This window comes from Dermacentor silvarum, chromosome 1, assembly GCF_013339745.2.
Source record: "Dermacentor silvarum isolate Dsil-2018 chromosome 1, BIME_Dsil_1.4, whole genome shotgun sequence".
In the NCBI taxonomy this organism is placed as follows: Eukaryota; Metazoa; Arthropoda; class Arachnida; order Ixodida; family Ixodidae; genus Dermacentor; species Dermacentor silvarum.
In genome coordinates, this window is record NC_051154.1 from 223,326,611 (window position 1) to 223,350,882 (window position 24,272).

General features: G+C 47.2%; 1 protein-coding gene across 1 annotated transcript in view; it reads left to right on the forward strand.

Moving 5' to 3' along the window:
* Nucleotides 1-3,356: 3,356 nt before the first annotated feature.
* LOC119436809 (alcohol dehydrogenase class-3) overlaps nt 3,357-24,272 on the forward strand; it is a 51,525-nt gene continuing 30,609 nt past the window's right edge. Inside the window, exons 1-5 of the mRNA XM_049660289.1 lie at nt 3,357-3,392; nt 6,357-6,494; nt 11,395-11,536; nt 13,220-13,307; nt 14,750-14,882. Of these exons, the coding sequence (XP_049516246.1) occupies nt 3,357-3,392; nt 6,357-6,494; nt 11,395-11,536; nt 13,220-13,307; nt 14,750-14,882 (537 nt within the window). The remainder of the gene's footprint in view (nt 3,393-6,356; nt 6,495-11,394; nt 11,537-13,219; nt 13,308-14,749; nt 14,883-24,272) is intronic.

Sequence of the window (24,272 nt, forward strand, 5' to 3'; positions counted from 1 at the left end):
AAAAGCGAAATTATTTATATATACTCTCTGTGCGTCAAAAATGCAATAAAAACGCTGAAGACTGAACGTCTGCTAAATGGAGTCTTACTAATCGAAAAATTGCTAAACCGCAGACTGCGAAGGTATTTGTGTAGCATCGATCATGCAAGTTCTTGTTATAAAACACACCGCTTCTTGCAAGGGCGGCTGTCCGACGTTTATGCAAAAACGAGAACTATATACTAATATTGGACAGTGACAGGTACTGGGCACTCCCTAAAGTTGATTGAGGAATCAAAAGGGAATGAATTTGTTTAGGCCAGAACAGTGTTGTTTGAGCATGTATAGTTTCGAGCACGCGGTACGCGCCATTAAATAGCCTATAGCGTCGCGCATCGACTAACAAATTAAGCGTACGAAATGTGAAAATTACTTTCTTGCCAACCGCAGTCTTTCTCCGCTGTTCTAGCCATTACTCTCGCACCCTCTACATAGCAAATATATCCTTCTTTCTGTCAAATCGAGAGGTGGACAGTGTTTCTCAGCTGAATGATTTCATGGGGTTTAGCAGCATCACAGGGCTTCGGATTACTTTTGACCATCTGGGTTTCTTTAACGTGCGCTTAGCTAAGCACGCGAGTTTCACTGCATTTCGCCCCCATCGGAATATGCGGCCACCTGGGTCGGGAATCGAACCCGCGGCCTCGTGCTCAGCAACACAACGCCATAGCTGCTGTGCCACCGCGGCAGTTGAGTGTTTCAGCGACGACTGCCTCCGTTTAATTAACAAATAGGGATCCTAGACAAAATGATCAAAATTATCAATCACTAAACGGATTCATCGTAGACGCACTATAGAACTGTAATTGTAATTAATAATACACCTAACACCACATTTCATTGCTTGTCAAATGTTGCGTTTTGTTCAAATGGAATGTTCTGTCGATTTTTTTTTTTTTTTTTGTCTTCGAAATTGCGGTTCGACATCCGAATTTTACTGCACATTTTTTTTCTTCTCACGACAGATGCATTCACAGCTTTTCTTTTTTTTTTTCATCCAGTGAATGAAAATAATCATTCAAAATTTTTCTGTCATACTTCTTTTTTAAACACGTGCCTTTCTTTGCGCCTTGTTGGCATACATTACAATTATTGTTTAGAATATGCGAACAGCCTGCGACGTCGTGGTAAGCCTTTGTCAGGCCTATCGTTATTTAGCTTTACCTTTGTTTTCTATAACTTACAGAAATAAAAGTGCTTCTTCTCTCTCCTTTTCCACCTCCACTTCTTCTTTAAAAAAACAGTCGTTAACATTAGGGGGCGTGTGGTTATTGTAGAAATAAAGTCAGCCAGTACCCAAAGCCATAACCAAGTGCTAGGACCAGTTTCGAGACATATAGACTCGAAATTCACGACGAAATACATTGCTGTTACAGTTAACATTGTTTCCGCACTGGGAAAATGTGCACTGCTGGAATCTGTCAACTCGAATAGCAATGCATTTCACCACGGATTTTGAGACAGTTTGACTTTACTGCGGTAGCTGAATGAAAAGATATTTCGGCTCTTTTTTTGCCCCTCTATACCCTATAGCTGCGGCCGAGGAATCGTCATCATCATACGTTTTCAAAGCAACGAGAAAATATAAGATGTTGACCAAGATATCATGTATGCAGAGTTCAGGGAAGTCTCCCGCTGCGGTCTTCGTCGTCGATGTAGTCCAGCGAGCTCACGCTGTTTTGGGTGGCACAAATATTTTCTTGAATGGGCCTCTGCAGATGTTGTCGTTGTTTTTTCGTGTCAGTAAAATACATATATATATATAATAGCCACCATTCTGCACAAACACTTTCGACATATCTTTCCGAGTTCCTTACTTCAGGGCGAGCTGGTCTGTGCTATTTGAGGATGCAAGCCACAGTACAGTAGCGCACCCAGGATCTGTGCCAGGGGGGGGGGGGGGGGGGGGGGGGGGGGTTGACAGTTTGCCAATACCATCTAAACAGCACTAATTTCGATTTCCCACCGGGAAATTGTCAAAAATGCGCATTTTGCGAGTGTGCAGACGATTGCGCGTCTTACATCTTAGTTGCAGTACTCAAATGCTCAAGGAAAGAAAAGGGGTTAAACAAAAAGGGGGGGGGGGGGGTTACAACCCCCGAACCCCCCCCCCCCCCCCCCCCGTCGGTGCGCCACTGCCACAGTATACTATGCTGATACACAATATGCTATTAAGACTCGTGCCGCTGACTGCACTGTTGCAGCGGGTCACGAGTCCCGAGGGATAGCGTTAGCCCAGTGGTCTAAAGCTTGACCAGCAGTGGAGAGGGGCCCAGGCAGAGATGAGGCGACGTAATGTATAATAAAACCTTTAATTACTTCTCTACATAAGAAGCGGTCAGCTCAACCAACTGCTCGACAAAGAGCGAACGCTCAAAGCCTGTGCTGAATGTTGGGTGCTAGGTGGGCGAGGAATTTGTCTTCTCATGAACGGCCCTCGCCCAGGAGAGGGAGGGAGCGGACTCGCGCCACGCTTGCGGCCGGCCCTCGGTACATGATAATCGGTACCGAGCGCCGCACTCACAGACGGTCGCGGTTTTGGTCGCGTGGCACGAATTGAGTGTCACAGAGGTGAGTCGTAACAAGGAAAATCACAGAGAGATGTGAGCGCTGTCTCTTCTCGGGTCAAAACTTTCTGATAGCTTTCCTGGTGCTATCTCGACCTCTCTCTGCAAAACAGAACTTGCCCTCGAAAGGAAAGTAGCACAGCTTTAGACTCGAGTCGTTCATATAAACTGTTATGCCCATTTCCCGTCTGACTTTTCGGTTTTATGATCTATTCCTCTACTTTCGCGCCCTTAGCGTAACGGAGCAGGTTCAGATGCATGACACAGGCCCTCTTCGGCCTCACAATGATGCAGATGTAGGTCCTTGGGATATCCTGGCACGTACCCACTCTGGGGTATTGGCCAAGAACCGAGTAGGGCGAAATGAAATGTCCAATAGAGTACAAAATTTTATGCTGGCTAAGTTAGAATCGGAAGAGAGAGATTAAAGCCTACATGGTTTTGTAAATAATAAAAATTCTACCCCCCGGTTCCACTTTTTCTTCTCAATTTCCGTTATAGTTGGTCACGTTCTTTTTCTTACTAACCATGCAGTGCATAATTTTTACCATGCATAGGCCCTGACATGCAATCGAACATTCCATTTCCACTTTTTCTTTTGCCCCATGTCCGCTGGGAGACTATCGTCGCGAAGGGGGAAAAAAAGGAAGACGAAGGCTAAGTTGTTCATTTTCCTCTGTGCTCTACATCTACATCTCTGTGCGTCGCTTTCTTGCTTTTCTGTGCGAAGCTCACTACACCGGCCCAACCATGTCTATGGACCCAATCGACGCCACGCAAGGCATGGTGAGTTCAGTCGCGTTGACTGAGACCTGCGCTCATGTACGCCACTGTCGAGGGCCGTCATCGCTGTCATTTTGGCTATGCCGAAGCGGTTCCGATCAAGCAAGCGCTTAAGATTTACTTTGTGTGTAACAAGAGAGACAGAAAACACTGCCGAGGAGATCGTGCTGTCCGCAATTCGCGAAAGTTCAAATATTATCGTCGTTGATTTGTGCGCTGCGATGACTTCCGCTGAGGTTATATCAAGTTCCACCAGGACTGCGTCGTCAAAAGCAGTTAGAGAGCATGTGTCGCTGCCGTATTTACGCTTGTTATTGGCGAAATGCTGGTGGAACAGTTCCACGTGGGGTCTTGTCATATACGATGTGAGTGTGAGGAAAACATGTTAGGGAAACAAAAGCAAGTCGTTGTTTCAACGCTCGTCGGCATATAGGATGAACACCCTCTATTAAATCTGTATCAGAAAAGTATTAGTGACATAAAAGGTCCAGACTTTTTTTTTAATTCAATTTCTACTAACTATTCTTTATTTATTTTATTTATTTGCATACGCTCTAGGAACCAAATGTATTACAGAGAGGACTGATTTTAACAGAAAATACAATTCAATGTTTTTTTGAAAGCGCTAAAGTTTGTTCAGTGTGTCGTCGAACAGAAGAAAGCGGGCTGACCAAACAGCAGCTTGCGATCCTCGCATGATATCTACGGGTCCACGCGCGGCTAATGCGCGGCTTCCTGGCAAGGCAATCATTTCCGATCTCCTACGTGCATTTTTTTTTATCTATATGGAAACTTATAGTCAACTTTAGTATCGGCTGTTGAGACTCGGGTAGCGTTTAGGCCGGTGACCCTTCAGCCAAAGGGATGAGTACGTCCGGGAGTAAGAGCGATAGAAAAAAGGGTTTATTCTACATATTTACAGTGCTCCAAATATGGAAGCCCACTCTATGGGAGACCACTTTGAAAGTCTCAGCTCACTACATGTCTGAGCACATATCAGAACACGTCAGGACACACCACTGCACGCAAGGTGTCTCCTTATAAAACATTCGTCTTCCCTAGTTGACCCGACTAGGGAATCAGATGACCTTGATGCGGCCAATCAGAGGGGTCGTATTGTTCACTGAACTCCACCTCTAATGTTGCGCCTTCGAAGTATGTATGAGTGATTATTAAAAGGAGGAGAAGAGAAAAGTACAGCGCCGTAACTGCCTCTCGTGAGAGGGCACCTCAACAGCGCTGTACGGGGGAGGGGGTGAGGACAAACAGAGTAGTGGAGAGAGGAGAGAAAAAAGGAAAAGGAAAAGGGAAAGCGCAGCCGAACACAGCCGAGCTACAGTGTACTAGAAGCCAAGCGGTAATTCGTGAAGGGGCGCAGTTTAGAGCCGCTGACACAAGCTGGTATCCTCCAGATACTCAAGGAAGCAAAGACGAGGCAATCCGGAAACAGGGGGTTCACACTCCTTCCACGAAAGTCGGTGGCTTATTTTCTTGTCCTCCGACGGCCAGGATCGGGAGAATGACCTTCACGCTAATCCCCGCTTCTAACGAAGGGTGGCGATTGTGGTCGGTCGCTTCTAAGTGAGCTTCTTTGTCCGAACGTCACTGCCGGTGTCGGGCCACGTCGCCAGGTAGGCGGCCGCTGATGAAGGGGGTGGAATCGGGGGAAGCACCCAAAGAATGCGCACTGCCGAGTTGGGGCGCTTGTTTACCCGTCTCGTCGGTGTCGGGGACTGTCGCCGTCTGGGCGACGCCGATGAAAGGGCCTTCTTCGATGGGAAATAATCAAAGAAGGCGCCCGGCCGATTCGGGACGCAACACGGCCCTTGTCGGGACAGAGCCCGGCGTCTCCTGGTAGGGAGCGCGTATACAGGCAGTTTTTTTTTATTAGTTGTCCCACAACACTAGTGGAAATCCACCTCTCACAACGGGGCTGCACAGCGGCTCATCCTTAAGAAATTCTGCCCGTTCTAACTGATCTCAAGTTTCCAACGCACCATGCGTATTCTCGTACATAGTATATCTGTCGTATTCAGCGAGATACTGCAACCATCTCGGCCATATACTATACTGGGGCTTGGTATACAACTCACATAGGGCCCGTGCTGTAATAAAGGCCCTCACAGCGGCACCTATAGAAGCTCACGACATTCTCTCCATTCAAAGATACGCAATAGCAAGGTCAAGCTTCCACCGCGAACCGCGTGCTACGCAGAAGGCAGAAGAGGCGAGATCGATATGTAAGATGAATTTTTTTGCCTCAGTCTGAATCGGCATCCTTTCACGACAGTTCTTGCACAGTTAAATGAATAAAACAAATATCTCGATAGGCTTTAGCTTCTCTCGCCTCAAAACGTGGCGTTTGTGCGCCCCGACTAAGTGTTTTCGCATCGGAGAAGTCGTACCGAGGTACGTGCGCTGTACTGTGACTTAAGAGCTTTACCAACGCTCTTGCACGACAAAGCGGGCAGCGCAAGGAGGCCTTGAGCAACGTTCGGAAAGAATAAAGTGTACTGAATGGGTTCGATTTGATGCTAGTTGCAAACTACACGAAGCCAGGAAAAGCACAGAGAAAATTGACCGTTTTATTTAATTGAAATGCAGAAATAAGCATTTATAATACGCTTTCGAGAAAATTCCGTATAGAGACCATGTCTTTAGTATTACATGTATAGTGTCGTTGAGCGAAATTACGGGCAAGAAGAGACGAAATGGACAGGACAGACGCAAACGTCTGTCCTGTCCACTTCGTCTTTTTCTCCCCGTAATTCCGCTCAATGACACACGATGCACCAACTGGCCCAACAGCCTATACGCTTATTATTACATGTTGACACATATGTGGTGTTGGTACTTGTCGTCGTTGCGGTCGAGCCAAGCATGTGGGTGGTATCCGAAAGTGCGCACTGAAGCTCGCGCACGGCGTCCTGCACGCCGAGAGCTTCGCCGAGTAAGCTCACGGCGAAGCGAGCCTATCCCGCTTCCTTTGTACGCGGCGCGCAGCCCATCTACTGCCGGGCGGCCGTTGCCTGGGAGCCCTCGGAGCCTCTGAGCATCGAGACCGTCGAGGTGGGAGTGCCCAGACAGGGAGAAGTGCGCGTAAAGGTAAGCACTCACGGCAGCTCGCATCTCTCACTGGATGCGATCGTTTGGGCGCGTGCACGTTCAACTAGCGACACATTGTAATCGAGTAATCGAGACGAACGAGAAGCACTTCCAACGACACAGAAACTTCTAGCGCACTGGGAATACATCTTTAAAAAAGAAACGTTAAAAATGTTTAAAATCGTTAGTTTTAAGTACGGGCAATTTTTAACGTATCTGTGAACGAAATGATGAGGGGGGAGAAAACGCGTGCGTTGATGAGCGCTTTTAGCATATACTTGTTCGCGCTGAAGTCTGTGGCACGTCAATCGTAGCACAGACAATCGTGTGCTGCGGACGGTTGAGAACTATGATTTGTTGCAATATCTTGAGTATAACGCGCCCTAAGAGCGGTATTTTCTATTGGCAGTGAACACTCGAAAATGAGTGGGACATTCGCTTGGAGTCGTGTTTTTTGCTTGTACCTGTGATGATCCTAGTCTTTTTCTCTTTTTTTTCGTGACAGCGACACGCGATCTCAACCGTGCAGTACTTCCCGATCAATAAAGGTGTTGTGTCGATTGCTCACTTTCACTGTCTACACTTACCGTGAACTACGCTTACACTCTAGATTTCCAGTTTCCCTGAAAGTCAAGTAGTAGACACAAGGTAGTTCTGCCATTCAGCACCACGTAACGACAGAGCATGACTAAACCGCTTGGTTAAGCTATTTATAAGATTCCCCCATGCCATCCTTAGGGACAACTATAATAGCCTGATTTTCCAGAACTGGTACACGTGGGCCCTCCGAAGTATCCAACGCCGATTCTATGCAGAGACGAGCAGCAGAATGTCTCTCTCACAAAACGCAGAAGTTCACTTTATGTACAATACAGGACGCGATGAGTGAGATAAAAACCTGTTTTTAGGCAGCATATGACTGAAGCTCTCAGCCCGTGGAACTTGGACAGGGATTAGTATTAATATAGACCTATCGGAGAAATACATCAAGTGGAAAAACAACATACAATTCACTCAAAATTGGAAACGCGCAAAATGTAATCGCATTGTAAACGGGAACGAGAAATAAAATATACAATGAATATCTGGTACATGTAGTTGACATAAGTCGTTCGATGGTACACAAATACCAAAAGAAAAAAATGAAAGAGTGCGTTGTGACTATGTTGCTAAGCTTTTAAATTCTGGTACATGCAAAAAATCGTTGCGAAAGGTCTTCGTGTAAACGTTTCTGCATTTACCTTTGTGCATTCGCGCTCGCCTGAGTCATTGTTGTTTTCACGCTTGTGTTTGAAAATAGTGCATGTCCACTTATAGCGAATGCCAGCATTATAGGGCTTCCATGTATCTCTCTCTGTGCGCATTCATCTTCCATAAAGCTGCACTCCAGAGTTTCACAGCACCCGTGAAGGACCAGACGAAAAGAGTGGTCGGTGCACGAACATGGCGCTTTTATGGAATAACGAATCAATGATGGTTACAATGGGACAGCTAGGAAGAAGTTTCATAAGAGGTTGAAGGCGATTCTGTTAAGTCAACAAGTTTGACCTCAGCTTCATGCATGAGCTTGAAGTTAAGTGAGTCGAGTTGCATGTGACGTCAGTTTTCAGCAGCTGCTCAGGTGCATAAAAGGTCCAGGGGCGTAGCCAGAAGAAATAACATCGAGCACCTGCCCCCCCCCCCCCCCCCTCCCTATTCGAAATTTCTGTGTACCAGGATAGCTCTCATAAAACGACGTACGACAGCATCCGCCTGCTGTTTAGTAAGCAACTTATAAAACCGAATTGTGAGATGATAACTGAACAAGTCCTTCACAAGAAGGATGTCATTTTCCCGAAGTCACAGAGTAGCATTCGCGAAAAAGACGCTGTTAGTGATAACGCGGATTGTTTGGTTTTGTAAGTGCTAAACAGACGAGATATGACAGCAATATGTATTTTCCCAGGAAACAATGCCGTAATTGATGCGACTGTGAATGAAAGCAAAGTATAATGCTAATAACGCGTCTTTGTAAAAACATTCTCTTGATTTGATTACTGCTCTAATACCGAAGGTATACTTTTGCTTAATGAAGGCGGCGATGTGTTTGGAAAAATTTAGGTTAGAATCTAATTTGATGCCCAAAAATGATACATAGTCGGATACGGGAATGTGATGACCATCTATACTTATCTCAGGCATGCCGGGAAGTATCCTTTGGCTTGTTCGTGAAATCATGAATTGAGTTTTGGTAGGATTGATAATTAAATGATTGGAAAAACGCCATGCAACAATCTGTTCAAACTCATTGTTTAGTTCAAAATTGAGATTGCTAAAAATTTGTCACACAAGGAGATGGTAGTATCATCTGCGTATAGTACGCACTGTGCAGATTTAAGACACGTGGGTAAATCATTAATATAAATGAAGAATAGTAAGGAACCTAGTATGGAGCCTTGTACACCTTGATCGATAACTTTAGTACAGAGTTAGCACCTCCTGAACAAACAGTTTGCTCTCTATTATGCAGGTAATTTTTTATGAGTTTTAGTACTGGACCGGTAATTCCCAAGGCTTCTATAGCTTAGTAAAAAGTATGCTTTGAGTAATCGTATCAAAAGCTTTAGTAAAATCCAAAAATACCGAACCAACGAACAGTGCCTTGATTGCGACTGTTCGTTATCGTAGTTTCCTTGTTTTAATTTATTTTATCAACAGTATTACCGGACTTAGGTAAATTCATGAATGCATGAAGAAGTTTCCATTGTTGTAAATTAATGTAGACTAATGTTAATATCACCGACAATTAGGGATTGCTTATTTTTAAGAGATTTTTTTAAAACCATGGACACTTTCCTCGGATAATCAGGGATAGATGAAGATGGGGAGCGGTAGACACAACCTAGAATAAAACTGCTACGATTATGAGAATTCGGTTGTAAATCAGCTCCCATCCATACGGATTCACAGTGATTTACATTAAGAAATGATCAAGCCTACGCTTATACTTAATATGAGGTGAAAAAATATAACGACACCACCATGGCGTTCCGAAATACGGTGACAGTATTCTGTTTGGTATGAACAAAAAACCGTATAAATAACCATCCGTATTATCAAGTCATGTTTCCGAAACATAAGTAAATGAAAACGGATGACTAAGTTAGTCAATGAATCCTGAAATGGTGTCGTGGTTCTTGCGAAAACTTCGCGCATTGATATGAAGAAAAGAGGTATTAGAAGATGTAAGCAATGGTTTGACTTCGGCGGGTGATAGCAAAGACAGGATGAAAACTATTCGGGCACGAGTGTGCAATCAATGGATAGGACAAAAAAATGCAGCAATGAGCTAGGCCTACGCGAAGATGCGGAAATCAGCCTCTGAGCCTATACGGAAGGCCCTGCTGTCGGTTGATTTGCGAGCTTTAGTCTGGCAGTTTTCAGTCCATAAAAACTGTCATTTGTTCTCTTTTTTTTAGTGCCAGAGCTTTGCTGAACAAGCGTTTGTTGTCGACTGGGAGGTGTTCTTTGATCTAAATGGGATTATCAGTACTACCAGAAACGCCTATCTGGGAGCATCGCAGACGAGTTTACGACCCTTACGAAGAAATTGATTCTTCTTCTCGCGGGAACAAAAACGAACAATGACGTTCTCATCAGATGTCTTGCTGGCCACACAATGAACTCTGTCAATGTCCCCAGAAGAAATGGGGCACTAAATTACATCGGCAACCTTCGTCGAAATTGCAGAGCAGCCCTCTCCCTGTGATGATGGAATGCCTTTTATTTCGATGTTATTCGTCCTGCTGTACTGCTCCATTTCGGCTATTATTTTTGTTAACGCTTGATTCTGGGAAGTTAGCGCTTTGTTAGTGGATACCAGCTCACTGAATGTCACTCTGGGGGTGTCATACTGTTCGCTCATGAAAAGCACGCTTTCAGCTAGAGAAGCAAGGTTGTCGAATTCCCCGATCATCAAACTTCCCAGTTTTAGCGACAAGGTTGTCAACAAGTGAATCATGCTTATTGTTTAGCAGTGATTCCTGGTACTCGATTGTTTTAGCGAGTTAAGCATAGGTGGGCATCGCAGAAGACAGACCGGAATTGAGAGACACACTTGTGAGCAGCAGCCGCAGCTACAGTAGCATAGGACGCGGTGAAAAGTATAAAAACTAACCTGCAGAAGAGTTAGCAGAGGCTTATAGAATGCGTCCTTGTTCGTTCCAGCTGCTACTCTCAGAAGTGAACCTGCTGCCGAGACGGTCCTATATGCGCCCTTCCAAACCAACAAGCGCAGGCGCCGTAGGTCTCCGGGAAAGCCGCAGAGTCAGCTTGCAGTATCTGCGCAGCACCCTGCTAGGCAGTACGCAGAATGAAGCAGTATTCAGGCCCGAGTGCGGGGGTACGCAGATATGGTCTGCCACGCCGATGTACAGCAGGAATCACGCGATGGTAGCTGCAGTAGAAATAGCAGGGGCCTATAGAATGCGGCCTTGTTCGTTGCAGCTGCTGATATTTACGTAGGTTTGGGCATAAGAAACACAACTAAACGCATTGGGCATTAAGAATGCTACCTCGCATTCACGAGACGAGGTTGGGTACCCGACCTCAAGCTCATTAATTGATGAGGTTGAGACGAGGTACGTGGAGCCTTGTGAGGACGTCGTTTGCCCATTTTTGCCAGAGAGAGCCGAGCGAGGTCGGCGGGACTGTAGGCGCTTCCTCGGTTGCTCTTTTCCTAACACTTCCCTCTTTCTGTTCAACCTTCCACCACAGACAGCCTCCCCGACACAAGGCACGGGGCAGTGGAGTTTTCTTTGAACTGCGAGTGCTCCCAAAAGCGGAAAGGGAGACGGTGCTCGCTCGGTGTGTTATGGAGTAGCTGCGTGCCACTCGAATGTCCCTCTCCTTCGTCTCTCAGATTCTGCACACGGGCACGTGCCACGCCGACTCGAACACTCTCGAAGGCCTGGACCCGGATAGGGTTTTTCCTTGCATCTTAGGCCACGAGGGGGCCGGCATCGTCGAGAGCGTCGGGCCCAAAGTGACGCACTTCAAGCCTGGTACGCTATATAGATATATATACAGTTTTTCCCGCTTCAAGAAGTATGGGCAGAGTATTTGAATGATATTTCATAAGACTGCGTCTGGGTGGTTCATAGTGGATAAGCGTGCGGCTATAGCAGCTGCAGCACGAGAATTCTTCAAGAAGGGTGCCAGGCGGGGAGACGCAATATCTCAAATGTTATTCACTGCATGCTTGCAGAAGCAGTTAAGATTGGGATGGTCGCTGGCGTAAGAATCAAGGGGAATTAACCTCAGCAACCTGCAGTTTGAAGGCGACCTGGGCCCGTTTAGCAACGTTGGAGATTATTACTTCTAACAAATGACCAACGACATGTACCGGCGAAGTCCGAGAGTATCGGGCTTGAGCATTAATATTCAAAAGACTAAAGAAGCCCTGTGAGCTGCCTCCACGCCACCGCTCCAAACCACACATGATGATGATGATGATGATGATGATGATGATGATGATGATGATGATGATGATGACGACGACTGACTAAGTTGATGTGCGCTAGTCTGGCAAATGAACAAGAGTTCATGATTGGCAGTCAGCATCTTGAAGCCATGCAGGAGTATGTTTATAGTCGCAGAGGACCTGGATCGCGAGCAGGAAATCTCTAGACGAGTAAAAATTTTGAATGCATGCAGCAGGCATTCTCAAGTCACGAACGGCAGCTTACCGTTATTCTTGAAAAGCCCTGTGGGGTTTGAGCATACAGTATAACATAGAAATTATACATGAAACTCAGGGCTGTGCAAAGCCCAATGGAACGAAACATGATAGGCGGAACATAGAGACAGAAATACAGTAGTGTAAATTAGAAACCCAACGGGGTTAGCCAATATTCTTTGACATTAAGAGGAAGAAGATTAAGAGGAGATTTACAGCTGAGCAGGTAATGTAATAACCTGCTCAGCTGTAATAATAATGAGCAGGTAATCGGTGGTCTATTAGCCTAACAGTATGAGGGCGAAGGGAATGAAAAATGCAGTAGAATACGGCAGATAATTAGGGGTTTTAATGAGATTTGAATATTTGCAGGCATGTAGGATCAGCTGACGCAACAGAGGGGCGAGATTGCTTGGAGAGGCCTTCGTTCTGCTGTGTAGATTAAATGAATGATAATCATGGTTAGGCTAATGATGATGATGATGATGGTTGCGCAATCAAATCTCCATACGCAAACGTTCTTACGTCCCACCCCGGTATGAATTCTGCCGCCGCGGCTAGTAATAGAACTCTCGCGCAGAATCCATGCTGTGTAGTAATCCAAATGGCATCTCACTTGAAAGCTCAAGACGGTGCACAATTTTTCACAAGAGCGTTATGACGTCCGGAGGTAACACCCCCATGCATAATGTATCTCGTATTTTCAAGAACGCCGCATTCAATAAGGCTGCCGCCAAGGGTACTCCTATAACGCTATATCGTGAGTGCAATATCGCCTGACCATTTCGACCACTCATATATGCAGTGGGACATTGTTGTCGCTCGACGTGTTTGAAGGCACAGTGCCCGATTCTTTGAGCCTCGCTACACCTGTGTTATACAATCATCGGCAACTCGACTGTGCCGTTTTCGTAGACCAAGACGTTGTGAACGTGTCAGGCAATCATCGCGCATTCTCGTTGTGCAACAAGCGAGCTCTTTTTCGTCCTCCCGACTTATTCGCATGCAGGGGATCACGTGATCCCCCTGTCCACGCCTCAATGCAAGGACTGCCGCTACTGCAAGAACCCGCGCACCAACCTGTGTTCCAAGATCAGGTGCGTTCCTTTACTGTTGCTTTTTCCTTTTCTTTGCGGCAGGGGGAGCTGATAAACTATATACACGGCAACATTTATATACAAGCTTTATGTTTTTAACGAGGCAGACAAAATTACTATGCGTGGACACGCATCTTCTTCGTTGTTCACCACTTCGAACAAACATTACTGCAAAGTAACTAACTTGGCCACGTCTATTAATTTTGCCTGCCGAGAAAAGAAATTGTCAAAGTGTGTCATTTTTTTTTTTTTTTTTTTCACGTTTGGTATGTGACTGCAGTGCCACCGCATCTTACGTTCCGCTCTATCGCTCCTCTATGAAGGTGCTCATTTTCACATTTTAAATGTAACCGGCGCTTTTTACCTGAAGTAATGATAACGTATATGCATGACGGTTGGATGCTTGAATTTTCTTCGTCAGGCATAAAGTTGCCATAAGTCGGAGTAACATTTAAAGTGAACCATAGCCAATCGTAGCGTTAGGTGTCATGTTCAACATGTATAACATGCATGGCGTGCCCGCCGCCTGCCACTGAAGTTATGTTGTTCCTGTAAATTTTGATAATATCGATGCTACGTTCGGACCTTACAGAAAATAGCCAGAATATTATAGCTCGTGCCTCTGTTGCCATTATTTAATGTGAAAAAAAGAGGAGGCTATATATAATTATGAAAATGTGCACATTTACAGAACGCTGCCGCGTATCATGATAGGCGTACATGAAGACGGTACGCGTGGTAGTGTCTTCACTATATCGCTCCTCGTTTTTAAGGGCGTAGACTCCGAAGACGCGCTTTCGCGAACTCAGCAGCAGAGTGCCTTAACGTTTGACACATCCCTGTGGTTGACCTAAACAATCAAGATGCAGGTTTTAATATGCGAATCGGGTGTACCGATCGGGCTACTGAGGGACATGCCTCTGACCTGCTATATACACTCCACGCAAGGGAAATGCGCGCCGAAGGACTGAAAGGGACAGTAAGCAGGTGTGTGTGTGTGTGCGTTGGACGGGGGGGGGGGGGGGGGGGTGGAAGGGGTAGATCACGAACGGTGGGGTCATAGATAAGTACAAAATGAGCCATTACGCGCACAATTTGCGCGCGCGAGCGCACACACACACACACACACACACACACACACACACACACACACACACACACACCACAACGTGCTTATCAGTGGACAATCCTTCACCATGTACTGCCACTGACGCACAATCACAGCACGAGTTTGCCGAGTCCCTTAGCTTATTCGGACAAAGACATAAAACTATGTCACAAATTACTTTCGTGCGTTTCTTGAGTCGATCGCGTCTTTGATATTGAGCGCACAGAGAAGACTCGTTTGGCTAAAGCTGTGCTCCAACTGCTGCCGTCGCGAAATGTGTATGTCACGGTGGCGCTATAGTTAAAGGACCAGCGCACGGCTTTCTCTGACCCAGGTTGACCCAGGGCCGAGGCTTAATGCCGGACGGTACGACGCGGTTCATGTGCCAGGGCCACCGCATCTACCACTTCATGGGCACCAGCACCTTCAGCGAGTACACCGTGGTCTCCGAGTACTCACTCTGCAAGGTCAGAAATGACACGTCATGCGCAAATCGTGCGCTCGTCTGGTTGAGCTCGATGTGCGCCGTTGCCAAAGGTACCATTTGAGGCATTGTCAAAGTCCGGCCACCATGTTGGCGTTTTGATTCATTCAGAGAGGCCGTAGCAGCCCAGTGAGCCAATCAGAGCTGACAAGATGGAGAATTAGACGATAGGACGGAATTTTACGATGTCATTTACACGCTAGGTGTCATTCTATTCTGCCCGAATTTTGCACACTAGGTGTATACGTACTCGAATACGGGCTACAGAAGCTACTATATACTGGCGTGCTCGCGAACGCTGTTGTTGTTTAAAACGTAGTTTTGAAGAAATCTTCCACTGTTTACCCCTTTTTACCTCTGCGGATCGTACACAGCGAAGGTGAGAACTTTGGAAAAGTGCATACGCGGTATACGCGCTTTGTTTCATTTTCGTTTGTTGCCACTTACTCCAGCACTGAATGTTTGAACACATGCGTAAACACTTATGACGAGACAAACGCTGGACGCAAGTCGTCAAAGGATGCGTTCAAAACCCACAATGCAGAACAAGGCTGATTGTGCGAGGCATGCAAGCGATGTTATATGCATTTTAGGCAGCTACCAATGTGGCCTGTGCTGTAGCAGGTGCTACTTTACCCGCCGTGGTGGCGTATATAGTGGCTTTGATGTTGCGCTGGTAAGCCCGAGGGCGTGGGATCGAATCCCGGCCCGCATTTCTATGGAGGCGCAATGCGAAAACGCCCGTGTACTTGTCATTGGGTGCGCGCTAAAGAACCCCAGGTGGTCAAAATTATTCCGCAATCCCCGACTGCGGCGTGCCTCATAATCGTATCGTGGTTTCGGCACGTGAAACCCCCGAATTTAATTTTTTTCGGCGCTTTACGAGGGAAAAAACGGGGATCATTTTGGTTCTAAATTGTATCACCTAGTTCTTAAGCGAAGCTTTCCCGACCTCTTTCCCCGGATTTGGCGTCCGTCTCTCTTCGAGCGCCGGGAAATGTATGGCGCCGGGAACATCCCCCAAGTTGCCTAATTCAATCACATTTAATATGCCGTGTGTATGTTTGAAATACGCACTATTTTTTTTTTTTTTTGCGCTTCGATGCTTGGTATATAAGGTTTGCGACCCCCTTTGTGTGGAAGTTTTTCTTTTTCGCTGTTGTATTTTGGTTTACACGTCACGCCTCCTACCGTAGCCAGCCACTCGCGCACGGCGGTTAGTTTACCTTGCGTTGCGCGTGCTTTTCGCGTTCGTTGCAATTATTTGACGATATCTACGCGCAATTTTGCTTTTTTTTGCCCACAAAACTGTGTGCTGACAGGATTAAGCTGGTGTAAAAATAACTGCGATGTGAAAATAAGGTTTAGTTAGTGCTGTAGAGAAAAATGTAACGTAACTTGTCTGTCAATCTTGCGCAGTACTCACAAGAAACCAAACGATGCACAAAATACATTTACTTAGTAATGTCTAGTACAGTCAATCATGAAAGAGATATGTACATGAAAAATTATATGTACTGTGTGGCGCCTGAAGGTTATGTTGAAAGACGAGATAAAAAAAAAATTCGCAAGGTAGGCTCGACACACACAATTCGGGATAGGGTGAGTTTTTTTTTTTTATTTATTCATTACATGGAGGGGGGGGGGGGGTTTCAAGTGAGTACATCAACCTTATTACACACAATATAAATCGAAAACAAGAATACAAACAAGAAAACGCAACCGCGGGTAATATTATTCAAGATATCTAGCCAGAATACATCAGCTACCATCGAATACGTCGCATCAGCCAAACACATCGATGGCGAGTACAGAACATTTTATAAATAACCATTAGAACACTGATAACTACATCGAAAAAATAAACAACGCTGCACACATATCGCGTACAAAAACCGTAAATGAAACTAAGGCAGTCAAATACAGATTAGCAATGTTTTTCACTTCGAAAATTTCCCTCGTACTGGTCCTCTTCAAAGTGTTTCTAAGTACAATACAGCAAAAGTGATTATTGATATGAAAAGTTGCCTTGTAAATACAGAGAAACCATTACAGTGCTTAAAAATAAATTTTCGCAGAAGTAATGCTGTATTACCTCGCTTCACACGTTTCGAAGAAATGCACGGGCTACAACACACACCATGCCAGAAAGCGCCGAAACATTTTGGTGCCATGATGCCCCTTAACTCTACTACACCTAGGCATACCATGCACAGGCATTTAAAGACCGTCACAGTACCCACTACGATCGGGAATGAGCACGAATGACCATCGGCTTACGATCACCACGCTACAAATATATTCGTCTAAAAAAATCAGCTATATAACGTAACAACCTGAGATCCGCAAGATATCTCCTGAGAAATCCGAGAAAATCACAATGCTTCGCTTGCCACGTACACAACAGCCGCTCTCCCCAGAAGAAGCACTGCGTTCTTTAGTCCCAAATAACCAGTAGCGAAAAAAGAAACTGAGGAAACAAAAAAAGAAACAAGAGACACACGATGTGTGCTTCCCGTGAAAAAGTAAAATACGTCGTTTACATGACGATTTGTAGCTAATGTAAGACTATTTCGCGGCGAAGCATTTTCGTCAGTCCTTAAAATAAGGGTACTACTCGCATAGACTGCGCCGATCAAAACGGCAAAAGCCTATGCGACGCGCGCTCGCAAACCATAGGCTACTCAGAGTCTCAGACAGCATCGGTACAGTGCTTAGTTCGTGAGCGAACGTAGGTACGTGAGCGAGGATCAGAGAGTACTTTCTTATTTAAATGAAAAACATGGTGCGATAGTCTAAACTTTCTTGACACTTACCTCGCAAATGTAGGAGCTATCCGTTTCCTTCCAGTGATACCGCTTTACTTAGGCTTCCCATCTCTTCCTTCGCTCTGGGTCCCGGGGGAAGCGTAAACAACGAAGCCCTTTATGCGTCGATCCGATGCACTTGGGAACACAACAGCCCGTCATGTCGACTCGATGCACTTGACAAGCTTGTCATTCATGCGGCTGAACATTGTCCAGCAAGTAGAAGCGTCAGCGAAGCATCCGCGCGCACTGTGTCTCGAACTAAGCACCGGCACCAAGCAATCGCAACCGCTCGCTGTGATTCAAGATGGCGTCGCAGCGAGAAAGCGGCGGCGCGGGGGCGGTCAAAGGATGGCACCACCCTGAACGGCGGCGCTGGCATCGAGGCATCCTACGTGGACAAAAAACCAACGGAGTTTCCGGGGCCTGGTCTTCCGTCGTAGGCTCCGGGAGAGGGTAGGGAGGGGGGAGGGGGGCGTTCTATACTCCGGGCGGCCCGGGCGGCCGCACGCGCTCGCCCCGGCCGCTGTATGTTTAAAGCCATCTGTGACGGGGACACAGTCCGCCGTGCGCTGTGTTTTCGCGGCTTAGTTCGCGTTGATGCGAGACGAAGGTCAATTACATTTACAATTACAATTACACGCGACTGGCCGCTCGAGGCACTTTGCGTGTATCCGCGGGCTTCTTTCACGCTCAGAAAAACTTTTATGTACTTCCCACTCCCCTCCTTCCTAAACTCCATCTCGGACAAAATAACGTTTATACTACTACTAGCACGTATTGAACAACAAAGCTGTACCGGGAGTTTTTCATGGTGCTCTACAATTTTCTCATTGACATTTTTCATATTTGAGAAGTTTATGAATTAATTAAGACTAATTATGTAGTTAGCCAGAATGCAAAAATAATCCGAGTATCTCCAAGCGACGGCAAACAACATTGCCTTGGTTATGTCCAGCTACGTGGCATTTGCATATCTTTAAAGTTTGGCTAAAGGTACGCGCGACACCCTATACAGGGTTTGTCCGAAAAGTAATGTCAGTGGTTATATTGTCAAGCGACTACACGCCGCAGCGCGCTAGGACCAGTTGAGATTGGTGGAGGGGGAAGTTAGCTTACGCACACGCGGTCACTCTATCGTCTGCTACCATCTGGAGAGTAAGGACAGGCTTTTCCGTGAACCTCATTTTCATTTACCGTGCAAGCCGCAATGCAGCTCGTTGGAACATAGGATTGCCTTCAAGATTTGTGTGAAAATCAGCAAGTCCGCAGTGGAAATATTTCCTATATATGATAAAGACGGCCTTTGGTGATAATTGTTTGTCAGACCGTCGTCTACCAGTGGCATTTGAAAACTCCCATGAAAGGCTATCATTTCGGGACAGTTTATAAAGTCAAAGAGGCTCGCACCAAGGCTCTAAAGGACATTCCGGAGGAGGCCTCAAGTGAGGCCTTTGATGCCTGGAAATCTCGCTGGAAGCGATGTATCGACGCAGGAGAAGCCTATTTTGAAAACTTGAAATGTGTTGTACTGATCTGATAAATAGGTTTTTTTTTATTCGACTCACTGACATTACTTTTCGGACATACCCTGTATATATAAAGATGGGAGGGTGAGAGGGAGGGCAGGAAGCCCCCCCCCCCCCCCCCTCCACCCTCCGGGAAAATGAAAACTATCCGTCCGCCTATAGTCAGACAGCTGGAACAGTTAGTCAAATTCGTTTACTTTTTATGTCTTCACTCTACATCCGACCCTTCTATTGCCGTGTGCGCGCTGCGTTCAAGGCACCGTGTCGTTATGCACAGCCGTGCACCACACTCCGCTACGGCGAGCCAGCGGATGGCAACCGATACGTGCCACGCTACATGTACGGAACACCCGGTGCGGGACAGGATGCAGCGGATACAGTGGAGAATGGGGTTCGCATGACAAGCAGCATTGCGCGTCGCATGTCACCTGTACATGGTGGACTGCGGACCCTGAGGCAGAGCAATATTTCTCTATGCTCTGGCCAACTGGAGGCTGCACGTATTTATAGATTTTCGTTAGAGTGAAGCAAATGGGACCTAGAAAAATTTGACAGTGGGCTAGTTGGTTACGCATACTTCAGTCTATGCGCAAGAAATTACGAAAAAGCCGCACTAACGCTTACACAGACAAAACTGCAGATGGGTCTACAAAAAAAGAAATATATTGCAACAAATATTGATATAAGCAGCAGTTTTCAACACAAATACATCACATCGATACACGGAACCTGCTGTATACGTCCACGCATATGTCGGCGCACTCACTCACACTCACTCGCACTCATTTCAAAGGCGTGAGTGCGAGTGCGAGTGAGTGCCAGTGAGTGTGAGTGCAGGTGAGTGCGAGTGCCAGTGAGTGTGAGTGCAGGTGAGTGCGAGTGCGAGTGAGTGCCAGTGAGTGTGAGTGGAGGTGAGTGCGAGTGCGAGTGCGAGTGAGTGCCAGTGAGTGAGTGCAGGTGAGTGCGAGTGCGAGTGAGTGCCAGTGAGTGTGAGTGGAGGTGAGTGCGAGTGCGAGTGAGTGCCAGTGAGTGAGTGCAGGTGAGTGCGAGTGCGAGTGAGTGCCAGTGAGTGTGAGTGCAGGTGAGTGCGAGTGCGAGTGAGTGCCAGTGAGTGTGAGTGCAGGTGAGTGCGAGTGCGAGTGAGTGCCAGTGAGTGTGAGTGCAGGTGAGTGCGAGTGCGAGTGAGTGCCAGTGAGTGTGAGTGCAGGTGAGTGCGAGTGAGTGCGAGTGTGAGTGCGAGTGCGAGTGCCAGTGAGTGTGAGTGCAGGTGAGTGCGAGTGCGAGTGAGTGCCAGTGAGTGTGAGTGCAGGTGAGTGCGAGTGCGAGTGCGAGTGAGTGCCAGTGAGTGTGAGTGCAGGTGAGTGCGAGTGCGAGTGAGTGCCAGTGAGTGTGAGTGAGTGCAAGTGAGTGTGAGTGCAGGTGAGTGCGAGTGAGTGCCAGTGAGTGTGAGTGCAGGTGAGTGCGAGTGCGAGTGAGTGCCAGTGAGTGTGAGTGCAGGTGAGTGCGAGTGCGAGTGAGTGCCAGTGAGTGCAGGTGAGTGCGAGTGCGAGTGAGTGCCAGTGAGTGTGAGTGCAGGTGAGTGCGAGTGCGAGTGAGTGCCAGTGAGTGTGAGTGCAGGTGAGTGCGAGTGCGAGTGAGTGTGAGTGCAGGTGAGTGCGAGTGCGAGTGAGTGCCAGTGAGTGAGTGCAGGTGAGTGCGAGTGCGAGTGAGTGCCAGTGAGTGTGAGTGCAGGTGAGTGCGAGTGCGAGTGAGTGCCAGTGAGTGAGTGCAGGTGAGTGCGAGTGCGAGTGAGTGCCAGTGAGTGTGAGTGCAGGTGAGTGCGAGTGCGAGTGAGTGCCAGTGAGTGTGAGTGCAGGTGAGTGCGAGTGCGAGTGAGTGCCAGTGAGTGTGAGTGCAGGTGAGTGCGAGTGCGAGTGAGTGCCAGTGAGTGTGAGTGTGCGAGTGAGTGCAGTGAGTGCGAGTGCAGTGCGAGTGAGTGCCAGTGAGTGAGTGCAGGTGAGTGCGAGTGCGAGTGAGTGCCAGTGAGTGTGAGTGCAGGTGAGTGCGAGTGCGAGTGAGTGAGTGAGTGAGTGCAGGTGAGTGCGAGTGAGTGAGTGAGTGAGTGAGTGTGAGTGCGAGTGCGAGTGCAGAGTGTGAGTGCAGTGCAGTGAGTGAGTGCCGAGTGAGTGCCGAGTGTGCCAGTGAGTGAGTGAGTGCGAGTGCGAGTGAGTGCCAGTGAGTGAGTGCGAGTGCGAGTGAGTGAGTGTGAGTGCCAGTGAGTGTGAGTGCGAGTGCCAGTGAGTGCGTGAGTGCGAGTGCGAGTGAGTGAGTGCCGAGTGAGTGAGTGCAGGTGAGTGAGTGCGAGTGCGAAGTGAGTGCCTGTGAGTGTGAGTGCAGGCGAGTGTGAGTGCGAGTGAGTGTCAGTGAGTGTGAGTGGAGGTGAGTGCGAGTGCCAGTGAGTGCGAGTGCCAGTGAGTGCGAGTGCAAGTGAGTGCAAGTGAGTGCGAGTGAGTGCCAGTGACTATGAGTGGAAGTGAGTGCGAGTGCGCGTGAGTGCCAGTGAGTGTGAGTGGGAGTGCGAGTGAGTGAGTGCCAGTGAGTGTGAGTGGAGGTGAGAGCCAATGAGTGTTAGTGGAAGTAAATGTGAACGTGGTGAGTGCCTGGGAGTGTGAGTGGAGATGAGTGTGAACGTGACTGAGTGCTGTGAGTGTGAACGGGGTGAGTGCTTCTGGGTATGTAGAGGTGAGTGTGAACGTGAGTGTGAGTGCAGGTGAGTGTGAACATGAGTGATTGGTTGTGAGTGGAAGTGAGTGTGAACGTGGTGAGTGTTTGAACGATAAGCAGAGGTGATATCGGTTCACCTTAATTGCTTGCGGAAAAATGGAGGCACGTTGTGTGCACAAGCTCACTCGCGGTGATGACTTATCGCACTAGCAGATTGTGCACGCCAAGATAGAAACCACTCACTAAGGTCGTAATAATCCAAGGATCAGGCATGAGTGAGACAATGTATAATGAGATGAGCGGATATATTATACTGCGATAGCAATTATATGTACACTCCAAGTGAACTTCTGCCGTGGTCGTGGACGTCGTTGTGAGGTTCCGTATAAAGTCCAAACACGGTAAAATCGTCGCAGCGTGCCGGCGGTACGCTGCGTGTGCGAGTGCAAGCTTGCGAGGGTCAGCCGACACTTGCTGCTCAATCTCGCGCGTGCGAGGGAAAAGGCGGGGCGGAAGCGCGCTGCTTCTGTCACGCGTCAGGCATTTGGGGGGGGGGGGGGGGGGGGGGGGGTCGTCTTGCTTTGGCGGCGGCCGCATAGGTGTCGTATCTCGAAAGCGATCTGCGACGTGGAAAAAAGGCGCGCGCCTCTTCAAAGCGATTTGCGACGTGAACTATGTTCAACTAGAGCCGGTAAATTCGTATGCGCTGTGTTTTCAACGTTTAGTTCGCTTTGAAGCGAGAGGCGGCACGAAGGTCAATTCGCTCGCGGCTATAGCTGCGCCTCCTTACTCCAGCGTTCTGACAGCGAGTTTCCGCGGTCATCGAGCGAGATGCGTTCATGTTTACCTGTTCGCGCGTGGCACCGTGCTTGTCTATTTAGTTAGTAGGCGAATGTTTACAAGTTTATACGGCCCATTAAACTACTATCCTTGCTTCGTATAGCTCTCTACTAATTTGCTATCGCAATCGAATCTTCGCCTTTCGGGCGAAACTGCGACATTTTCTTTAATACACTAGGGAATATGTATGGGCTGGAGCGCTGATGGCAGACATATCCAAATCATGACCGGCAAATTTTGCCATGACTTCCACTGAGTGAAGACGTTTAATACCGTGTGATTTGCTACAGCTTCACTGGTCATCCACCTTCAGAGGGTGGAATGGCTCCTCATTTTCTTCCTGCTTCCCTCTTAAACGTACACGTACAGGCTCCTTATATAAACAGGCAGAGCGGGAGAGGGACTAGCCAAGTTAGCACAGAGTAACAGACACGCACGCTCGCATACATGGAGAAAAAGCGAAGATGCAATGATAGATACAGCTTTCTTCTCCCTTTTATGTTTGTTTCGGCGTTAAGTGGTTCACTAAGTATATGGACAGTCAATCTCTCCCTCTATTTCCCGCTCTCTTGGTTCAATCCGACCGAAGGGGATCTTAGCGAGCATGGGCGGCAAGCATGCACACGTCTAATGTCAATGACAGAGATGGACAGAGAGAGTTTGGGGCTGACGTCAATGTTTATGTCACCATGAATAAATTGAAACGAAAACGTTAGTCGTGCTAGCTTTGCTCTACTTTGCAGTGTTAATAAAACAGCTCTCTTTAATAATGTAGTCAATGAATCCGATAAGTTGTATTTATTTAAACATAACCTTATTGCCTTCCTCTGCACCCCTTCCATTCTTGCAATGAGTTATTTTGCGTACAGAAACCAAACAATATTGGCGTGCTCCAGCACTGTTCGAACAAGCATTTTGTTGGTCAGCAAATTTTATCTGGGGGCGCAAGACGAAGGTGTCTTCTCAGAAAGAAGAGTCGGTGTAGTGCTCAGCATGTACATTGATTTCCACTTGAGGTTATTTTGTTAACATGGCTTTCCCATCGGAGAGCGTATGTTAAAGTGACACCTAAATATTTACGCTGAAATGTACAAGTGAGAGGTGTGTCATTAATAATGTAAGTAAACTCAGATATCTGTTTCTTTCTTACTGTTAGCGTTACAGATTTCTCGGCATTTAGAGTCATCTGCCACTTCTGACACCAAGAAAAGGCAGAATATTGTATATGGTGATTACCTCTGTGATTAATTTCGCGGTACGAAATACAGTAGTCGGCGAATAGACGGTTGTTACCATGTAATCGGGAAGGCAAATCTTTTATGTATATTAAAAATAAACCATGGTCCAAAAGACTGCCTTGGCGCACTCCCGATGCAACAGGTGCTAAATTGGAAGCTTCGTTATGAATATACACGAATTGTGAGCGGTATAGATCGGCACAGTGACTCATGAGTGCACTACTCACACTGGCACTCATTTCAAAGGGGTGAGTGC